Source organism: Hydra viridissima, unplaced genomic scaffold, assembly GCF_058129835.1.
Source record: "Hydra viridissima isolate aposymbiotic clone 2 unplaced genomic scaffold, HvirCarnegie_v1 scaffold_5, whole genome shotgun sequence".
Taxonomy (NCBI): Eukaryota; Metazoa; Cnidaria; class Hydrozoa; order Anthoathecata; family Hydridae; genus Hydra; species Hydra viridissima.
Window position 1 is genome coordinate 1,628,714 of NW_028324304.1, and position 22,397 is coordinate 1,651,110.

At 38.2% G+C, this 22,397-nt stretch overlaps 5 protein-coding genes and 3 pseudogenes across 5 annotated transcripts; 3 read left to right on the forward strand and 5 right to left on the reverse strand.

Moving 5' to 3' along the window:
• Positions 1-1,549: 1,549 nt before the first annotated feature.
• Positions 1,550-1,954, reverse strand: LOC149887870 (late histone H2B.L4 pseudogene; annotated as a pseudogene).
• A 293-nt stretch (positions 1,955-2,247) lies between these two features.
• Positions 2,248-2,637, forward strand: LOC149887871 (histone H2A, orphon). The gene has a single exon (XM_090088941.1). The coding sequence runs from the start codon at positions 2,248-2,250 to the stop codon at positions 2,635-2,637; it is 390 nt and encodes a 129-aa protein (XP_089945067.1).
• A 4,830-nt stretch (positions 2,638-7,467) lies between these two features.
• On the reverse strand, positions 7,468-7,878 carry LOC149887872 (histone H3). The gene has a single exon (XM_090088942.1). The coding sequence runs from the start codon at positions 7,876-7,878 to the stop codon at positions 7,468-7,470; it is 411 nt and encodes a 136-aa protein (XP_089945068.1).
• A 1,591-nt stretch (positions 7,879-9,469) lies between these two features.
• LOC149887873 (late histone H2B.L4 pseudogene) lies at positions 9,470-9,874 on the reverse strand (annotated as a pseudogene).
• Positions 9,875-10,168: 294 nt separating this feature from the next.
• Positions 10,169-10,558, forward strand: LOC149887874 (histone H2A, orphon). The gene has a single exon (XM_090088943.1). The coding sequence runs from the start codon at positions 10,169-10,171 to the stop codon at positions 10,556-10,558; it is 390 nt and encodes a 129-aa protein (XP_089945069.1).
• A 4,388-nt stretch (positions 10,559-14,946) lies between these two features.
• Positions 14,947-15,357, reverse strand: LOC149887875 (histone H3). Its single transcript, XM_090088944.1, has one exon. The coding sequence runs from the start codon at positions 15,355-15,357 to the stop codon at positions 14,947-14,949; it is 411 nt and encodes a 136-aa protein (XP_089945070.1).
• A 1,591-nt stretch (positions 15,358-16,948) lies between these two features.
• Positions 16,949-17,353, reverse strand: LOC149887876 (late histone H2B.L4 pseudogene; annotated as a pseudogene).
• Positions 17,354-17,647: 294 nt separating this feature from the next.
• LOC149887877 (histone H2A, orphon) lies at positions 17,648-18,037 on the forward strand. The gene has a single exon (XM_090088945.1). The coding sequence runs from the start codon at positions 17,648-17,650 to the stop codon at positions 18,035-18,037; it is 390 nt and encodes a 129-aa protein (XP_089945071.1).
• The last annotated feature ends 4,360 nt before the right edge of the window (positions 18,038-22,397 follow it).

A 22,397-nucleotide genomic window follows, 5' to 3' on the forward strand; every position in this document is an offset into this window, starting at 1 on the left:
AAGTTTTTCAATTTAACGCGTTTTGTTGACATTTTTAGACTTTGCCGCGACTTAAAGCTGCATTCTGATTGGTGCTAAGAAAGTGCTCTTTGATTGGTTCAAGTACAAATGCAAAATAAGGCATTAAGGCCACGTAGGCGTGTTTTTTGGCTACGGGAAAAGAGAGCGCGTTTGTCTCGCCTCTACAATTTCTGCTTTTTTAAACACTTCAAAGACAGGTCGACGTAGTGGAATTCCGAAAAGAAACTTTTCTGCTCTGTTTGCGAACGGATAAAAGCGTTAAATGCGAAAACGCGCGTTAAAAACAAGGCAGTTTGTTTTGGTTTTTTTTTTTTTTGTTTTTTTGGTTCAGATGGCTTTTTGACGAAGGACCGTTGCGATTGGTTGTTTGACGAAGATGTTTCCATCTATGTAGGGTAAAAGTCGCGCTTCCAGCGCATAATAAAAACAAAAAGAAACGCAAAAAGACAGTAATTGAACTTCAAACAATTTTAATCATGTCTGGTCGCGGTAAAGGAGGAAAAGGACTTGGAAAAGGAGGCGCAAAGCGTCATCGCAAGATTTTACGTGATAACATCCAAGGAATCACAAAGCCCGCCATACGTCGTCTAGCTCGTCGCGGTGGTGTTAAGCGTATCTCTGGACTTATCTACGAGGAGACTCGAGGCGTTCTAAAAGTCTTTTTGGAAAACGTTATTCGCGACGCTGTAACATACACAGAGCATGCCAAGAGAAAGACAGTCACCGCTATGGACGTTGTCTACGCATTAAAAAGACAAGGTCGCACATTGTACGGCTTTGGTGGTTAAAAGGGGAACACCTCAGCAATCAAAAACGGCTATTTTTATAGCCACACATCTGTTTTAAACGTTAATAGGCAATCTAGAACTTGAACGCTGCACCGCGATAAGCAGAGGGGGTGTGTAAAAACGGTTTAGTTTACCAGTTTCAGTTTGTTTCAATCGAAATGAAAAGCAATTGAATTGATTTCTAAGTAATGTTTTTTAGCGAGGCATAGTTTAACTGAGTGTTTAGAGTAGACGCTTGACACATAAAGTGTTTTGCTCACCATCATCGGGCTAGAAAGGTGATTTTTATCTAAAGCGCTGCTTTAAGTCTGATTTCCTAAAGATGCGCGCAATACATTTGAAAAAAAAAAAAAAAAAGAAAAAAGAAAAAAGGAGCAAAAGTGTGGTAGTAGCAGCAAATAATAACGATGGGTGGGTCATAAGGGCTAAGGTTTTGATCAAAAGCAAAAAGGTGGCGCTCAAGTAGTTGTTGAAAGATTTTCTCACGCGTTTACCTACTGTAATAACTTTTTGTATCCAAAGTGGATGCAAAAGCTATACGTTTAAACATCAAAAAAAGCAAGTCTAGAAAAGCGCTCGCTCTTTAGACGCGGTGTCGCAATTTAAAACGAGCAAACAATGGCTGCCTAGCTATTGCATTTTAAGTACTTTCTCTCTACTACAATTTAAGGCGTTCTAATGCGTACAATGCTTTTACAAGATGTGTGGCTATGAAAATAGCCGTTTAGATAGCGCTCCATCTATTTACTGCTGGTGTACTTAGTAACAGCCTTGGTGCCTTCGCTCACTGCGTGTTTGGCCAACTCACCGGGAAGTAAGAGGCGCACAGCTGTTTGAATTTCACGCGAAGAGATGGTTGATTTCTTGTTTTGGAGGGCTAGTCGTGAAGCTTCTGAAGCGATTCTTTCAAAAATGTCGTTGACGAAAGAATTCATGATGCTCATCGCTTTGGAAGAAACACCAACATCAGGGTGAACTTGCTTCAAGACGTTGTAAATGTAAATGGCGTAGGATTCTCGCCTCTTTCTCTTGCGCTTTTTGTCTCCAGTACCAGCGATCTTGCCGCCTTTCTTACCAGCGCGTTTTTCCCCCTTTTTGGCCACCTTGGGCGCTTGTTTTCCTCCGGCCTTTGGAGCGTCAGACATGTCGACGAGTTTTAGAGAATTGAAATTTGAAATTACAAGCAACCGAATCACTTCCTATATAAAGCGCAGTTGTGGTCTCCAATTCGAGAACATTTCTGTTTCTCGCAAGCTCATTGGTTCTTCAAAGATTAACTAATTTGCGCATTGTTTGACGAGTTTTTCTATTCGTTAAAAAAAGTGCAGTTCGAGACCAAATGTTTTTGATAAGAAAAAGGAATTTTGTAAGTTGATTTCAAAGCGCGCACAAATATCTCTAGGTTGTCTCTCGTTGTTTCTCAGTGTAAGAAATTAAAATGTCAGGACGTGGAAAAGGAGGAAAAGCTAAAGCCAAGGCAAAGACTCGATCGTTCAGAGCCGGACTTCAGTTTCCAGTCGGTCGTGTTCACCGATTTTTGCGCAAAGGACACTACGCCAATCGCATCGGTTCAGGCGCACCTGTCTATTTAGCTGCTGTTTTGGAGTATCTCTCCGCCGAAATTTTGGAGTTGGCCGGTAACGCTGCTCGTGACAATAAGAAAGCTAGAATCATTCCTCGACACTTACAGTTAGCTGTTCGCAATGACGAAGAGTTGAACAAGTTGTTGTCAGGTGTTACTATAGCCAGTGGCGGTGTGCTGCCAAACATACAAGCCGTTTTGCTTCCCAAGAAGAACGAAAAGGTTCCAAAACCAGCAGCCAAATAAACGGTACTCTGAACACAAGATAAAAAATAAAGGCTATTTTCATAGCCACACATCTGTTAAAAACATGACGGCATGAGCTTAAACACACTAAGGAGAATATAAAGAAGTGTGTGTGTGTGTGTGTGTGTGTGTGTGTGTGTGTGTGTGTAAGGAAGGGAGGGGAGGGGGGTTCAAAATCTCTTTTTAAAGCTGTTAGGGGATAAAAAGAGCACACGCATCCCGTTACAAAAAAATACATGGTGGGGTTTACACGCCATCTTTGAAACGTTTTAAGTTATAACCTGAGGGAGAAAAAACAGTTCGGTTACCTCACAGGTCACGTGCATGTTCAAGATTCCAAGTTTTGAAAGGATCCAACGTAACTTGAATAAAAAGTGAACACGCACGTGCCCAGATTGGCGACCATCTATAGGCTGTAGGAAAATAACAAAGAAGATTTAAGCGCCTCCGTAAGAATTTAGCTCCCTTAGGATTTCAGCAAAAAAGTATATTTAGCGGAGAAAAAAACAAAGAGCGAGGTTAAGCAGCAGTGACGGCATTAGCATCAGCAGCAGCAACAAAAACAAAACAAAACAAAAAAAAACAAACAAAAAAGCGGCAGCACGAAAAAAAAAAAAAAAAAAAAAAATTTCCGTTTTTTACACTTGCGTGTTTGTCTGTGTGTAATCCTTAATTGCATGGTTTTTTGTTGTTGGTTTTACCTTGTCATTTTTCTTCTGCGCACGTTCTCTTGGTCAGTAGTTTTTTGAAATGCGAAAAAAAACGTCAACGAAAAGAAGTGAACGGGTCATTGCACGTCATGTCTAACAAACAAGAGGGGTAAAGACAAAGACGTCCGCTGTCGAAAACTCATACATACTCCAAGCTGACACACTCTTGAGACACTTCGAAATAAAGCAAATGATCAAAGTCATAACACTTGACAAAGTCGAAACAAAAATCACAGCATGCGCAGACAACCCTTTATTTTACATTAAAGGAAAAAAACGTAAAGCTAGAACTAAACATTCCTTCAATTAAAACACGTCAAACTTGCGACGGGCACAAAACTCAACATATAACAAAGTTACGACGCTCTAGTTCTTTTACATTTTGTTTTCTAAATGACCCGTCCCTAAAACCCCGGAAAGAATAAAACGCGACAGTCGAGTTGTTGGCCAATACCTTTTTTCACAGTAACTATCAGGTGTTTCTCGCAACGTCGGATGGGTTGCTGAAACCTTAAAAAAGAACTTTAAAAAGCTTGTGGGGTAGCGTTAGTTCTCATGCTATTTTAACAAAGTACTAAAACTTTAGTTAAAGTAATAAGATTTTACAAAGTAGCTACATTTTAATTATTGTCCTCATTTATCGTCATCTATCGTCATTTTTCACGTATCTGCCTAACTTAGTACCTAACAAACTAACTAAGATACAAACTAACTAACTGAATGACTAACTAACTGACTGACTAACCAACTAACTGACTGACTGACTAACTAACTAACTGACTGACTAACTAACTAACTAACTAACTAACTGATTGACTAACTAACTAACTAACTAACCAACTAACTAACTAACTAACTAACTAACTAACTAACTAACTAACTAACTAACTAACTAACTAACTAACTAACTAACTAACTAACTAACCAACTAACTCACTGAGAGACTAACTAACTAACTAACTAACTAACTAACTAACTAACTAACTAACTAACTAACTAACTAACCAACTAACTCACTGAGAGACTAACTAACTAACTAACTAACTAACTAACTAACTAACTAACTAACTAACTAACTAACTAACTAACTAACCAACTAACTCACTGAGAGACTAACTAACTAACTAACTAACTAACTAACTAACTAACTAACTAACTAACTAACTAACTAACTAACCAACTAACTCACTGAGAGACTAACTAACTAACTAACTAACTAACTAACTAACTAACTAACTAACTAACTAACTAACTAACTAACCAACTAACTCACTGAGAGACTAACTAACTAACTAACTAACTAACTAACTAACTAACTAACTAACTAACTAACTAACTAACTAACCAACTAACTCACTGAGAGACTAACTAACTAACTAACTAACTAACTAACTAACTAACTAACTGACTAACTAACTAACTAACTAACTAACTAACTAACTAACTAACTAACTAACTAACTAACTAACTAACTAACTAACTAACTAACTAACTAACTAACTAACTAACTAACTAACTAACTAACTAACTAACTAACTAACTAACTAACTAACTAACTAACCAACTAACTCACTGAGAGACTAACTAACTAACTAACTAACTAACTAACTAACTAACTAACTAACTAACTAACTAACTAACTAACTAACCAACTAACTCACTGAGAGACTAACTAACTAACTAACTAACTAACTAACTAACTAACTAACTAACTAACTAACTAACTAACTAACCAACTAACTCACTGAGAGACTAACTAACTAACTAACTAACTAACTAACTAACTAACTAACTAACTAACTAACTAACTAACTAACTAACCAACTAACTCACTGAGAGACTAACTAACTAACTAACTAACTAACTAACTAACTAACTAACTAACTAACTAACTAACTAACTAACTAACTAACTAACTAAGTAGCTGACTTTGTATTTGTTTTTCAATTATGAACGAGTTCCTTGCAAGATAGATATTTCTGTTGCATTTGTTAGCCTTTATTTTTAGCAAAAATAAAATTCCAACTGGTGCTTTTCTAATGTCAAGGACCTCGCTAAGGCTAAAGCAGCTAAGCCTAATGGTTATGATGTTATAAAGCGGAGAAAAATGAACTTTTCTGAAAATGAAAAAACGAGAGATGGAATTGATCTGCAATAACTTCGGTTGTGAACACCTTATAACTGATGCCTCGCGCGATTTTAATAACTTTGCATCATGCAAAAGCCGCCAAATTCACTTTTCACGAGTGTTAAAGTGTCATTTTTGAAATGCCAGTTATGAGCGCATGAAATCAAAAGCGAAATTTGCACTTTGAAAAGCAAACGGAAATGTAGAGCATCTTTTAAAATCGCCATATTCTAATTCAGTTTTGCCTTTATGAACTTGAACAAAAGTTGCATGCCTTCCCAAGACTGCACAATTGTAAAGAAAACACCAAGCTTCGCTCGAACGATGACTATGAAGACGAAGAACCGAATGGACCCCGTATTGTGCATTCGTCACTCATTCTCTTATCTCCTCAAACGTTTTTTTACCGTTACCTTCCATAATGAATTTTATTTTTTATTTATTTTTTTTTTTTACGATGTCCAGAACTTTCAGGTTGCTAAGTTTTTCCTTTTTTTCTAGTGTCCGCGACTTTATATATGTTGACTGCGTTATCGCAGTTTTAGCCTTCGATCGTTTTTGTTAACGAACACGAATAAGCACAACATAGTGTTCCTTTTTCATGGAATGTTCTTTGTTGTGTCTCTGTGTTTAGAAAAAGAATTGGTCTGAACTAAAAATCGTCGTTAGTACGCGTTGCTAACGCATTAAATATTCCAGCAATCGCGCGTGTTTGTGCCCTTCGCCTCTATTGAGTTTGTATGGTACCAAATGCTTAGAAGAGATTGGCATAAGCTTTTTTGGGAAGCCATATGGTTCAGTTTCTTGATGAAATTAAGCTGCTTTGTCCAGAGTAAGTAGCGCTGATGTTATTTGGCCATGCGCGCACTCGATTGCTTTTAAAGACTATTTTTTCGATGTTTTGATGCGATACCTTTCGCTTCTAACATGCTGTGGCACCGAAACGCCGCAATTTACAAAGCGTCACTATTCTTTAGAAGATTTCAAAACTAATGAAGCTTTAAGAGAGCGAGAGACGCGAGCTGTGGAGGTTTGCCTGTCAACACGAAAACACACTTTGCAGTCTGACGGTGGAGCAAAAAAAAAAAAAAAAAAGTCTCCTCGACAGTCCGCATAAAACTCCGCTTGAAAAATAAAAACATCTAAACATCTAGAAGTTTTATAAAAACGAACGCAACGTTTCTCTGAAACACGACAAAAAAAAAATGACTGAAGCTGCATCTCCGAAAAAGGCCACAAAGAAGTCTGCGCCTAAAAAGCCTGCTGATCATGCTCCCTACAAGGCGATGATTGTCGATGCTATTAATTCGCTTAAAGAACGCAAAGGGTCGTCAAGACAAGCTATCGCCAAGCACGTCAAGGCCAACAACAAGGTGGGTGAAAACGTCGATTCGCAAGTCAAGATTAATTTAAAGCGCATGGTGGTTGCTGGCGAGCTCGTACAAGTGAAAGGAACTGGCGCGTCGGGTTCTTTTAGAATTGCAGCTAAGCCCAAACCGTTAAAGAAGCCTGCTGCAGTCGCCAAGAAGCACAAAAAAGAAGCCAAAGAAGTAAAGAAGCCTGCTGAAAAGAAGAGCACGCCAAAAAAGAAAGCTGCGTCAGTGAAAAAAGTCGCACAAAAAGAGAAAGTGAAAAAAGCTACTCCTAAGAAAAAAGTGACTCCCGCAAAAAAGAGCGCCCAGAAACCGGTTGCTAAAAAGCCCGCAGTAAAGAAAGTGAAAGCGACACCTAAGAAGAAAGCTGCAGCCAAGAAAACCATCGCAAAAGTGGAAAAGAAATAACCTAACCTACCCCGCTTTTTGTCAAACGGCTATTTTCATAGCCACACATCTTTCTAAAAACAAAGTTCCAGGCGTAGAACTTGTTTACTTTGTGTTTGTTTGTTTGTTGTTTTTTTTTTTTGTTTTGTTTTGTTTTAAGGCACTAAGCCGACAACGTTTTTAACAGATTTGTGGCTATGAAAATAGCCGTTTTGTTTAGAAGCACCATTTTTTAAGCTCGCTCTCCTCTGATTCTTCTCGCCAACTGAATGTCTTTTGGCATAATAGTGACACGCTTTGCATGGATGGCGCACAAGTTGGTATCTTCGAAGAGACCCACTAAGTAGGCTTCTGAAGCTTCTTGTAAGGCCATGACGGCGGTGCTTTGGAAACGCAAGTCAGTCTTGAAATCTTGAGCTATTTCGCGAACCAATCGCTGGAAGGGTAGTTTTCTGATTAGGAGCTCTGTCGATTTTTGGTATCTTCGGATCTCTCTCAAAGCTACGGTACCGGGTCGGTATCTGTGGGGTTTCTTTACTCCGCCGGTAGCCGGGGCACTCTTTCTTGCTGCTTTTGTTGCCAGCTGCTTTCTCGGTGCTTTACCGCCGGTAGATTTTCTAGCTGTTTGTTTTGTGCGGGCCATTGTAAGTTACGCTTACACTTATCAGTTTAAGTTGAACTTTTGAAGTTTTTCAATTTAACGCGTTTTGTTGACATTTTTAGACTTTGCCGCGACTTAAAGCTGCATTCTGATTGGTGCTAAGAAAGTGCTCTTTGATTGGTTCAAGTACAAATGCAAAATAAGGCATTAAGGCCACGTAGGCGTGTTTTTTGGCTACGGGAAAAGAGAGCGCGTTTGTCTCGCCTCTACAATTTCTGCTTTTTTAAACACTTCAAAGACAGGTCGACGTAGTGGAATTCCGAAAAGAAACTTTTCTGCTCTGTTTGCGAACGGATAAAAGCGTTAAATGCGAAAACGCGCGTTAAAAACAAGGCAGTTTGTTTTGGTTTTTTTTTTTTTTGTTTTTTTGGTTCAGATGGCTTTTTGACGAAGGACCGTTGCGATTGGTTGTTTGACGAAGATGTTTCCATCTATGTAGGGTAAAAGTCGCGCTTCCAGCGCATAATAAAAACAAAAAGAAACGCAAAAAGACAGTAATTGAACTTCAAACAATTTTAATCATGTCTGGTCGCGGTAAAGGAGGAAAAGGACTTGGAAAAGGAGGCGCAAAGCGTCATCGCAAGATTTTACGTGATAACATCCAAGGAATCACAAAGCCCGCCATACGTCGTCTAGCTCGTCGCGGTGGTGTTAAGCGTATCTCTGGACTTATCTACGAGGAGACTCGAGGCGTTCTAAAAGTCTTTTTGGAAAACGTTATTCGCGACGCTGTAACATACACAGAGCATGCCAAGAGAAAGACAGTCACCGCTATGGACGTTGTCTACGCATTAAAAAGACAAGGTCGCACATTGTACGGCTTTGGTGGTTAAAAGGGGAACACCTCAGCAATCAAAAACGGCTATTTTTATAGCCACACATCTGTTTTAAACGTTAATAGGCAATCTAGAACTTGAACGCTGCACCGCGATAAGCAGAGGGGGTGTGTAAAAACGGTTTAGTTTACCAGTTTCAGTTTGTTTCAATCGAAATGAAAAGCAATTGAATTGATTTCTAAGTAATGTTTTTTAGCGAGGCATAGTTTAACTGAGTGTTTAGAGTAGACGCTTGACACATAAAGTGTTTTGCTCACCATCATCGGGCTAGAAAGGTGATTTTTATCTAAAGCGCTGCTTTAAGTCTGATTTCCTAAAGATGCGCGCAATACATTTGAAAAAAAAAAAAAAAAAGAAAAAAGAAAAAAGGAGCAAAAGTGTGGTAGTAGCAGCAAATAATAACGATGGGTGGGTCATAAGGGCTAAGGTTTTGATCAAAAGCAAAAAGGTGGCGCTCAAGTAGTTGTTGAAAGATTTTCTCACGCGTTTACCTACTGTAATAACTTTTTGTATCCAAAGTGGATGCAAAAGCTATACGTTTAAACATCAAAAAAAGCAAGTCTAGAAAAGCGCTCGCTCTTTAGACGCGGTGTCGCAATTTAAAACGAGCAAACAATGGCTGCCTAGCTATTGCATTTTAAGTACTTTCTCTCTACTACAATTTAAGGCGTTCTAATGCGTACAATGCTTTTACAAGATGTGTGGCTATGAAAATAGCCGTTTAGATAGCGCTCCATCTATTTACTGCTGGTGTACTTAGTAACAGCCTTGGTGCCTTCGCTCACTGCGTGTTTGGCCAACTCACCGGGAAGTAAGAGGCGCACAGCTGTTTGAATTTCACGCGAAGAGATGGTTGATTTCTTGTTTTGGAGGGCTAGTCGTGAAGCTTCTGAAGCGATTCTTTCAAAAATGTCGTTGACGAAAGAATTCATGATGCTCATCGCTTTGGAAGAAACACCAACATCAGGGTGAACTTGCTTCAAGACGTTGTAAATGTAAATGGCGTAGGATTCTCGCCTCTTTCTCTTGCGCTTTTTGTCTCCAGTACCAGCGATCTTGCCGCCTTTCTTACCAGCGCGTTTTTCCCCCTTTTTGGCCACCTTGGGCGCTTGTTTTCCTCCGGCCTTTGGAGCGTCAGACATGTCGACGAGTTTTAGAGAATTGAAATTTGAAATTACAAGCAACCGAATCACTTCCTATATAAAGCGCAGTTGTGGTCTCCAATTCGAGAACATTTCTGTTTCTCGCAAGCTCATTGGTTCTTCAAAGATTAACTAATTTGCGCATTGTTTGACGGAGTTTTTCTATTCGTTAAAAAAAGTGCAGTTCGAGACCAAATGTTTTTGATAAGAAAAAGGAATTTTGTAAGTTGATTTCAAAGCGCGCACAAATATCTCTAGGTTGTCTCTCGTTGTTTCTCAGTGTAAGAAATTAAAATGTCAGGACGTGGAAAAGGAGGAAAAGCTAAAGCCAAGGCAAAGACTCGATCGTTCAGAGCCGGACTTCAGTTTCCAGTCGGTCGTGTTCACCGATTTTTGCGCAAAGGACACTACGCCAATCGCATCGGTTCAGGCGCACCTGTCTATTTAGCTGCTGTTTTGGAGTATCTCTCCGCCGAAATTTTGGAGTTGGCCGGTAACGCTGCTCGTGACAATAAGAAAGCTAGAATCATTCCTCGACACTTACAGTTAGCTGTTCGCAATGACGAAGAGTTGAACAAGTTGTTGTCAGGTGTTACTATAGCCAGTGGCGGTGTGCTGCCAAACATACAAGCCGTTTTGCTTCCCAAGAAGAACGAAAAGGTTCCAAAACCAGCAGCCAAATAAACGGTACTCTGAACACAAGATAAAAAATAAAGGCTATTTTCATAGCCACACATCTGTTAAAAACATGACGGCATGAGCTTAAACACACTAAGGAGAATATAAAGAAGTGTGTGTGTGTGTGTGTGTGTGTGTGTGTGTGTGTAAGGAAGGGAGGGGAGGGGGGTTCAAAATCTCTTTTTAAAGCTGTTAGGGGATAAAAAGAGCACACGCATCCCGTTACAAAAAAATACATGGTGGGGTTTACACGCCATCTTTGAAACGTTTTAAGTTATAACCTGAGGGAGAAAAAACAGTTCGGTTACCTCACAGGTCACGTGCATGTTCAAGATTCCAAGTTTTGAAAGGATCCAACGTAACTTGAATAAAAAGTGAACACGCACGTGCCCAGATTGGCGACCATCTATAGGCTGTAGGAAAATAACAAAGAAGATTTAAGCGCCTCCGTAAGAATTTAGCTCCCTTAGGATTTCAGCAAAAAAGTATATTTAGCGGAGAAAAAAACAAAGAGCGAGGTTAAGCAGCAGTGACGGCATTAGCATCAGCAGCAGCAACAAAAACAAAACAAAACAAAAAAAAACAAACAAAAAAGCGGCAGCACGAAAAAAAAAAAAAAAAAAAAAAATTTCCGTTTTTTACACTTGCGTGTTTGTCTGTGTGTAATCCTTAATTGCATGGTTTTTTGTTGTTGGTTTTACCTTGTCATTTTTCTTCTGCGCACGTTCTCTTGGTCAGTAGTTTTTTGAAATGCGAAAAAAAACGTCAACGAAAAGAAGTGAACGGGTCATTGCACGTCATGTCTAACAAACAAGAGGGGTAAAGACAAAGACGTCCGCTGTCGAAAACTCATACATACTCCAAGCTGACACACTCTTGAGACACTTCGAAATAAAGCAAATGATCAAAGTCATAACACTTGACAAAGTCGAAACAAAAATCACAGCATGCGCAGACAACCCTTTATTTTACATTAAAGGAAAAAAACGTAAAGCTAGAACTAAACATTCCTTCAATTAAAACACGTCAAACTTGCGACGGGCACAAAACTCAACATATAACAAAGTTACGACGCTCTAGTTCTTTTACATTTTGTTTTCTAAATGACCCGTCCCTAAAACCCCGGAAAGAATAAAACGCGACAGTCGAGTTGTTGGCCAATACCTTTTTTCACAGTAACTATCAGGTGTTTCTCGCAACGTCGGATGGGTTGCTGAAACCTTAAAAAAGAACTTTAAAAAGCTTGTGGGGTAGCGTTAGTTCTCATGCTATTTTAACAAAGTACTAAAACTTTAGTTAAAGTAATAAGATTTTACAAAGTAGCTACATTTTAATTATTGTCCTCATTTATCGTCATCTATCGTCATTTTTCACGTATCTGCCTAACTTAGTACCTAACAAACTAACTAAGATACAAACTAACTAACTGAATGACTAACTAACTGACTGACTAACCAACTAACTGACTGACTGACTAACTAACTAACTGACTGACTAACTAACTAACTAACTAACTAACTGATTGACTAACTAACTAACTAACTAACCAACTAACTAACTAACTAACTAACTAACTAACTAACCAACTAACTAACTAACTAACTAACTAACTAACTAACTAACTAACTAACTAACCAACTAACTCACTGAGAGACTAACTAACTAACTAACTAACTAACTAACTAACTAACTAACTAACTAACTAACTAACTAACCAACTAACTCACTGAGAGACTAACTAACTAACTAACTAACTAACTAACTAACTAACTAACTAACTAACTAACCAACTAACTCACTGAGAGACTAACTAACTAACTAACTAACTAACTAACTAACTAACTAACTGACTAACTAACTAACTAACTAACTAACTAACTAACTAACTAACTAACTAACTAACTAACTAACTAACTAACTAACTAACTAACTAACTAACTAACTAACTAACTAACTAACTAACTAACTAACTAACTAACTAACTAACTAACTAACTAACTAACTAACTAACTAACTAACTAACCAACTAACTCACTGAGAGACTAACTAACTAACTAACTAACTAACTAACTAACTAACTAACTAACTAACTAACTAACTAACTAACTAACTAACTAACTAACTAACTAACTAACTAACTAACTAACTAACTAACTAACTAACTAACTAACTAACTAACTAACTAACTAACTAAGTAGCTGACTTTGTATTTGTTTTTCAATTATGAACGAGTTCCTTGCAAGATAGATATTTCTGTTGCATTTGTTAGCCTTTATTTTTAGCAAAAATAAAATTCCAACTGGTGCTTTTCTAATGTCAAGGACCTCGCTAAGGCTAAAGCAGCTAAGCCTAATGGTTATGATGTTATAAAGCGGAGAAAAATGAACTTTTCTGAAAATGAAAAAACGAGAGATGGAATTGATCTGCAATAACTTCGGTTGTGAACACCTTATAACTGATGCCTCGCGCGATTTTAATAACTTTGCATCATGCAAAAGCCGCCAAATTCACTTTTCACGAGTGTTAAAGTGTCATTTTTGAAATGCCAGTTATGAGCGCATGAAATCAAAAGCGAAATTTGCACTTTGAAAAGCAAACGGAAATGTAGAGCATCTTTTAAAATCGCCATATTCTAATTCAGTTTTGCCTTTATGAACTTGAACAAAAGTTGCATGCCTTCCCAAGACTGCACAATTGTAAAGAAAACACCAAGCTTCGCTCGAACGATGACTATGAAGACGAAGAACCGAATGGACCCCGTATTGTGCATTCGTCACTCATTCTCTTATCTCCTCAAACGTTTTTTTACCGTTACCTTCCATAATGAATTTTATTTTTTATTTATTTTTTTTTTTTACGATGTCCAGAACTTTCAGGTTGCTAAGTTTTTCCTTTTTTTCTAGTGTCCGCGACTTTATATATGTTGACTGCGTTATCGCAGTTTTAGCCTTCGATCGTTTTTGTTAACGAACACGAATAAGCACAACATAGTGTTCCTTTTTCATGGAATGTTCTTTGTTGTGTCTCTGTGTTTAGAAAAAGAATTGGTCTGAACTAAAAATCGTCGTTAGTACGCGTTGCTAACGCATTAAATATTCCAGCAATCGCGCGTGTTTGTGCCCTTCGCCTCTATTGAGTTTGTATGGTACCAAATGCTTAGAAGAGATTGGCATAAGCTTTTTTGGGAAGCCATATGGTTCAGTTTCTTGATGAAATTAAGCTGCTTTGTCCAGAGTAAGTAGCGCTGATGTTATTTGGCCATGCGCGCACTCGATTGCTTTTAAAGACTATTTTTTCGATGTTTTGATGCGATACCTTTCGCTTCTAACATGCTGTGGCACCGAAACGCCGCAATTTACAAAGCGTCACTATTCTTTAGAAGATTTCAAAACTAATGAAGCTTTAAGAGAGCGAGAGACGCGAGCTGTGGAGGTTTGCCTGTCAACACGAAAACACACTTTGCAGTCTGACGGTGGAGCAAAAAAAAAAAAAAAAAAGTCTCCTCGACAGTCCGCATAAAACTCCGCTTGAAAAATAAAAACATCTAAACATCTAGAAGTTTTATAAAAACGAACGCAACGTTTCTCTGAAACACGACAAAAAAAAAATGACTGAAGCTGCATCTCCGAAAAAGGCCACAAAGAAGTCTGCGCCTAAAAAGCCTGCTGATCATGCTCCCTACAAGGCGATGATTGTCGATGCTATTAATTCGCTTAAAGAACGCAAAGGGTCGTCAAGACAAGCTATCGCCAAGCACGTCAAGGCCAACAACAAGGTGGGTGAAAACGTCGATTCGCAAGTCAAGATTAATTTAAAGCGCATGGTGGTTGCTGGCGAGCTCGTACAAGTGAAAGGAACTGGCGCGTCGGGTTCTTTTAGAATTGCAGCTAAGCCCAAACCGTTAAAGAAGCCTGCTGCAGTCGCCAAGAAGCACAAAAAAGAAGCCAAAGAAGTAAAGAAGCCTGCTGAAAAGAAGAGCACGCCAAAAAAGAAAGCTGCGTCAGTGAAAAAAGTCGCACAAAAAGAGAAAGTGAAAAAAGCTACTCCTAAGAAAAAAGTGACTCCCGCAAAAAAGAGCGCCCAGAAACCGGTTGCTAAAAAGCCCGCAGTAAAGAAAGTGAAAGCGACACCTAAGAAGAAAGCTGCAGCCAAGAAAACCATCGCAAAAGTGGAAAAGAAATAACCTAACCTACCCCGCTTTTTGTCAAACGGCTATTTTCATAGCCACACATCTTTCTAAAAACAAAGTTCCAGGCGTAGAACTTGTTTACTTTGTGTTTGTTTGTTTGTTGTTTTTTTTTTTTGTTTTGTTTTGTTTTAAGGCACTAAGCCGACAACGTTTTTAACAGATTTGTGGCTATGAAAATAGCCGTTTTGTTTAGAAGCACCATTTTTTAAGCTCGCTCTCCTCTGATTCTTCTCGCCAACTGAATGTCTTTTGGCATAATAGTGACACGCTTTGCATGGATGGCGCACAAGTTGGTATCTTCGAAGAGACCCACTAAGTAGGCTTCTGAAGCTTCTTGTAAGGCCATGACGGCGGTGCTTTGGAAACGCAAGTCAGTCTTGAAATCTTGAGCTATTTCGCGAACCAATCGCTGGAAGGGTAGTTTTCTGATTAGGAGCTCTGTCGATTTTTGGTATCTTCGGATCTCTCTCAAAGCTACGGTACCGGGTCGGTATCTGTGGGGTTTCTTTACTCCGCCGGTAGCCGGGGCACTCTTTCTTGCTGCTTTTGTTGCCAGCTGCTTTCTCGGTGCTTTACCGCCGGTAGATTTTCTAGCTGTTTGTTTTGTGCGGGCCATTGTAAGTTACGCTTACACTTATCAGTTTAAGTTGAACTTTTGAAGTTTTTCAATTTAACGCGTTTTGTTGACATTTTTAGACTTTGCCGCGACTTAAAGCTGCATTCTGATTGGTGCTAAGAAAGTGCTCTTTGATTGGTTCAAGTACAAATGCAAAATAAGGCATTAAGGCCACGTAGGCGTGTTTTTTGGCTACGGGAAAAGAGAGCGCGTTTGTCTCGCCTCTACAATTTCTGCTTTTTTAAACACTTCAAAGACAGGTCGACGTAGTGGAATTCCGAAAAGAAACTTTTCTGCTCTGTTTGCGAACGGATAAAAGCGTTAAATGCGAAAACGCGCGTTAAAAACAAGGCAGTTTGTTTTGGTTTTTTTTTTTTTTGTTTTTTTGGTTCAGATGGCTTTTTGACGAAGGACCGTTGCGATTGGTTGTTTGACGAAGATGTTTCCATCTATGTAGGGTAAAAGTCGCGCTTCCAGCGCATAATAAAAACAAAAAGAAACGCAAAAAGACAGTAATTGAACTTCAAACAATTTTAATCATGTCTGGTCGCGGTAAAGGAGGAAAAGGACTTGGAAAAGGAGGCGCAAAGCGTCATCGCAAGATTTTACGTGATAACATCCAAGGAATCACAAAGCCCGCCATACGTCGTCTAGCTCGTCGCGGTGGTGTTAAGCGTATCTCTGGACTTATCTACGAGGAGACTCGAGGCGTTCTAAAAGTCTTTTTGGAAAACGTTATTCGCGACGCTGTAACATACACAGAGCATGCCAAGAGAAAGACAGTCACCGCTATGGACGTTGTCTACGCATTAAAAAGACAAGGTCGCACATTGTACGGCTTTGGTGGTTAAAAGGGGAACACCTCAGCAATCAAAAACGGCTATTTTTATAGCCACACATCTGTTTTAAACGTTAATAGGCAATCTAGAACTTGAACGCTGCACCGCGATAAGCAGAGGGGGTGTGTAAAAACGGTTTAGTTTACCAGTTTCAGTTTGTTTCAATCGAAATGAAAAGCAATTGAATTGATTTCTAAGTAATGTTTTTTAGCGAGGCATAGTTTAACTGAGTGTTTAGAGTAGACGCTTGACACATAAAGTGTTTTGCTCACCATCATCGGGCTAGAAAGGTGATTTTTATCTAAAGCGCTGCTTTAAGTCTGATTTCCTAAAGATGCGCGCAATACATTTGAAAAAAAAAAAAAAAAAGAAAAAAGAAAAAAGGAGCAAAAGTGTGGTAGTAGCAGCAAATAATAACGATGGGTGGGTCATAAGGGCTAAGGTTTTGATCAAAAGCAAAAAGGTGGCGCTCAAGTAGTTGTTGAAAGATTTTCTCACGCGTTTACCTACTGTAATAACTTTTTGTATCCAAAGTGGATGCAAAAGCTATACGTTTAAACATCAAAAAAAGCAAGTCTAGAAAAGCGCTCGCTCTTTAGACGCGGTGTCGCAATTTAAAACGAGCAAACAATGGCTGCCTAGCTATTGCATTTTAAGTACTTTCTCTCTACTACAATTTAAGGCGTTCTAATGCGTACAATGCTTTTACAAGATGTGTGGCTATGAAAATAGCCGTTTAGATAGCGCTCCATCTATTTACTGCTGGTGTACTTAGTAACAGCCTTGGTGCCTTCGCTCACTGCGTGTTTGGCCAACTCACCGGGAAGTAAGAGGCGCACAGCTGTTTGAATTTCACGCGAAGAGATGGTTGATTTCTTGTTTTGGAGGGCTAGTCGTGAAGCTTCTGAAGCGATTCTTTCAAAAATGTCGTTGACGAAAGAATTCATGATGCTCATCGCTTTGGAAGAAACACCAACATCAGGGTGAACTTGCTTCAAGACGTTGTAAATGTAAATGGCGTAGGATTCTCGCCTCTTTCTCTTGCGCTTTTTGTCTCCAGTACCAGCGATCTTGCCGCCTTTCTTACCAGCGCGTTTTTCCCCCTTTTTGGCCACCTTGGGCGCTTGTTTTCCTCCGGCCTTTGGAGCGTCAGACATGTCGACGAGTTTTAGAGAATTGAAATTTGAAATTACAAGCAACCGAATCACTTCCTATATAAAGCGCAGTTGTGGTCTCCAATTCGAGAACATTTCTGTTTCTCGCAAGCTCATTGGTTCTTCAAAGATTAACTAATTTGCGCATTGTTTGACGGAGTTTTTCTATTCGTTAAAAAAAGTGCAGTTCGAGACCAAATGTTTTTGATAAGAAAAAGGAATTTTGTAAGTTGATTTCAAAGCGCGCACAAATATCTCTAGGTTGTCTCTCGTTGTTTCTCAGTGTAAGAAATTAAAATGTCAGGACGTGGAAAAGGAGGAAAAGCTAAAGCCAAGGCAAAGACTCGATCGTTCAGAGCCGGACTTCAGTTTCCAGTCGGTCGTGTTCACCGATTTTTGCGCAAAGGACACTACGCCAATCGCATCGGTTCAGGCGCACCTGTCTATTTAGCTGCTGTTTTGGAGTATCTCTCCGCCGAAATTTTGGAGTTGGCCGGTAACGCTGCTCGTGACAATAAGAAAGCTAGAATCATTCCTCGACACTTACAGTTAGCTGTTCGCAATGACGAAGAGTTGAACAAGTTGTTGTCAGGTGTTACTATAGCCAGTGGCGGTGTGCTGCCAAACATACAAGCCGTTTTGCTTCCCAAGAAGAACGAAAAGGTTCCAAAACCAGCAGCCAAATAAACGGTACTCTGAACACAAGATAAAAAATAAAGGCTATTTTCATAGCCACACATCTGTTAAAAACATGACGGCATGAGCTTAAACACACTAAGGAGAATATAAAGAAGTGTGTGTGTGTGTGTGTGTGTGTGTGTGTGTGTAAGGAAGGGAGGGGAGGGGGGTTCAAAATCTCTTTTTAAAGCTGTTAGGGGATAAAAAGAGCACACGCATCCCGTTACAAAAAAATACATGGTGGGGTTTACACGCCATCTTTGAAACGTTTTAAGTTATAACCTGAGGGAGAAAAAACAGTTCGGTTACCTCACAGGTCACGTGCATGTTCAAGATTCCAAGTTTTGAAAGGATCCAACGTAACTTGAATAAAAAGTGAACACGCACGTGCCCAGATTGGCGACCATCTATAGGCTGTAGGAAAATAACAAAGAAGATTTAAGCGCCTCCGTAAGAATTTAGCTCCCTTAGGATTTCAGCAAAAAAGTATATTTAGCGGAGAAAAAAACAAAGAGCGAGGTTAAGCAGCAGTGACGGCATTAGCATCAGCAGCAGCAACAAAAACAAAACAAAACAAAAAAAAACAAACAAAAAAGCGGCAGCACGAAAAAAAAAAAAAAAAAAAAAAATTTCCGTTTTTTACACTTGCGTGTTTGTCTGTGTGTAATCCTTAATTGCATGGTTTTTTGTTGTTGGTTTTACCTTGTCATTTTTCTTCTGCGCACGTTCTCTTGGTCAGTAGTTTTTTGAAATGCGAAAAAAAACGTCAACGAAAAGAAGTGAACGGGTCATTGCACGTCATGTCTAACAAACAAGAGGGGTAAAGACAAAGACGTCCGCTGTCGAAAACTCATACATACTCCAAGCTGACACACTCTTGAGACACTTCGAAATAAAGCAAATGATCAAAGTCATAACACTTGACAAAGTCGAAACAAAAATCACAGCATGCGCAGACAACCCTTTATTTTACATTAAAGGAAAAAAACGTAAAGCTAGAACTAAACATTCCTTCAATTAAAACACGTCAAACTTGCGACGGGCACAAAACTCAACATATAACAAAGTTACGACGCTCTAGTTCTTTTACATTTTGTTTTCTAAATGACCCGTCCCTAAAACCCCGGAAAGAATAAAACGCGACAGTCGAGTTGTTGGCCAATACCTTTTTTCACAGTAACTATCAGGTGTTTCTCGCAACGTCGGATGGGTTGCTGAAACCTTAAAAAAGAACTTTAAAAAGCTTGTGGGGTAGCGTTAGTTCTCATGCTATTTTAACAAAGTACTAAAACTTTAGTTAAAGTAATAAGATTTTACAAAGTAGCTACATTTTAATTATTGTCCTCATTTATCGTCATCTATCGTCATTTTTCACGTATCTGCCTAACTTAGTACCTAACAAACTAACTAAGATACAAACTAACTAACTGAATGACTAACTAACTGACTGACTAACCAACTAACTGACTGACTGACTAACTAACTAACTGACTGACTAACTAACTAACTAACTAACTAACTGATTGACTAACTAACTAACTAACTAACCAACTAACTAACTAACTAACTAACTAACTAACTAACTAACTAACTAACTAACTAACTAACTAACTAACTAACTAACTAACTAACTAACTAACCAACTAACTCACTGAGAGACTAACTAACTAACTAACTAACTAACTAACTAACTAACTAACTAACTAACTAACTAACTAACTAACCAACTAACTCACTGAGAGACTAACTAACTAACTAACTAACTAACTAACTAACTAACTAACTAACTAACTAACTAACTAACTAACTAACCAACTAACTCACTGAGAGACTAACTAACTAACTAACTAACTAACTAACTAACTAACTAACTAACTAACTAACTAACTAACTAACTAACCAACTAACTCACTGAGAGACTAACTAACTAACTAACTAACTAACTAACTAACTAACTAACTAACTAACTAACTAACTAACTAACCAACTAACTCACTGAGAGACTAACTAACTAACTAACTAACTAACTAACTAACTAACTAACTAACTAACTAACTAACTAACTAACCAACTAACTCACTGAGAGACTAACTAACTAACTAACTAACTAACTAACTAACTAACTAACTAACTAACTAACTAACTAACTAACCAACTAACTCACTGAGAGACTAACTAACTAACTAACTAACTAACTAACTAACTAACTAACTAACTAACTAACTAACTAACTAACTAACTAACCAACTAACTCACTGAGAGACTAACTAACTAACTAACTAACTAACTAACTAACTAACTAACTAACTGACTAACTAACTAACTAACTAACTAACTAACTAACTAACTAACTAACTAACTAACTAACTAACTAACTAACTAACTAACTAACTAACTAACTAACTAACTAACTAACTAACTAACTAACTAACTAACTAACTAACTAACTAACTAACTAACCAACTAACTCACTGAGAGACTAACTAACTAACTAACTAACTAACTAACTAACTAACTAACTAACTAACTAACTAACTAACTAACTAACTAACCAACTAACTCACTGAGAGACTAACTAACTAACTAACTAACTAACTAACTAACTAACTAACTAACTAACTAACTAACTAACTAACCAACTAACTCACTGAGAGACTAACTAACTAACTAACTAACTAACTAACTAACTAACTAACTAACTAACTAACTAACTAACTAACTAACTAACTAACTAACTAACTAACTAACTAACTAACTAACTAACTAACTAACTAACTAACTAACCAACTAACTCACTGAGAGACTAACTAACTAACTAACTAACTAACTAACTAACTAACTAACTAACTAACTAACTAACTAACTAACTAACCAACTAACTCACTGAGAGACTAACTAACTAACTAACTAACTAACTAACTAACTAACTAACTAACTAACTAACTAACTAACTAACCAACTAACTCACTGAGAGACTAACTAACTAACTAACTAACTAACTAACTAACTAACTAACTAACTAACTAACTAACTAACTAACTAACCAACTAACTCACTGAGAGACTAACTAACTAACTAACTAACTAACTAACTAACTAACTAACTAACTAACTAACTAACTAACTAACTAACTAACTAACTAAGTAGCTGACTTTGTATTTGTTTTTCAATTATGAACGAGTTCCTTGCAAGATAGATATTTCTGTTGCATTTGTTAGCCTTTATTTTTAGCAAAAATAAAATTCCAACTGGTGCTTTTCTAATGTCAAGGACCTCGCTAAGGCTAAAGCAGCTAAGCCTAATGGTTATGATGTTATAAAGCGGAGAAAAATGAACTTTTCTGAAAATGAAAAAACGAGAGATGGAATTGATCTGCAATAACTTCGGTTGTGAACACCTTATAACTGATGCCTCGCGCGATTTTAATAACTTTGCATCATGCAAAAGCCGCCAAATTCACTTTTCACGAGTGTTAAAGTGTCATTTTTGAAATGCCAGTTATGAGCGCATGAAATCAAAAGCGAAATTTGCACTTTGAAAAGCAAACGGAAATGTAGAGCATCTTTTAAAATCGCCATATTCTAATTCAGTTTTGCCTTTATGAACTTGAACAAAAGTTGCATGCCTTCCCAAGACTGCACAATTGTAAAGAAAACACCAAGCTTCGCTCGAACGATGACTATGAAGACGAAGAACCGAATGGACCCCGTATTGTGCATTCGTCACTCATTCTCTTATCTCCTCAAACGTTTTTTTACCGTTACCTTCCATAATGAATTTTATTTTTTATTTATTTTTTTTTTTTACGATGTCCAGAACTTTCAGGTTGCTAAGTTTTTCCTTTTTTTCTAGTGTCCGCGACTTTATATATGTTGACTGCGTTATCGCAGTTTTAGCCTTCGATCGTTTTTGTTAACGAACACGAATAAGCACAACATAGTGTTCCTTTTTCATGGAATGTTCTTTGTTGTGTCTCTGTGTTTAGAAAAAGAATTGGTCTGAACTAAAAATCGTCGTTAGTACGCGTTGCTAACGCATTAAATATTCCAGCAATCGCGCGTGTTTGTGCCCTTCGCCTCTATTGAGTTTGTATGGTACCAAATGCTTAGAAGAGATTGGCATAAGCTTTTTTGGGAAGCCATATGGTTCAGTTTCTTGATGAAATTAAGCTGCTTTGTCCAGAGTAAGTAGCGCTGATGTTATTTGGCCATGCGCGCACTCGATTGCTTTTAAAGACTATTTTTTCGATGTTTTGATGCGATACCTTTCGCTTCTAACATGCTGTGGCACCGAAACGCCGCAATTTACAAAGCGTCACTATTCTTTAGAAGATTTCAAAACTAATGAAGCTTTAAGAGAGCGAGAGACG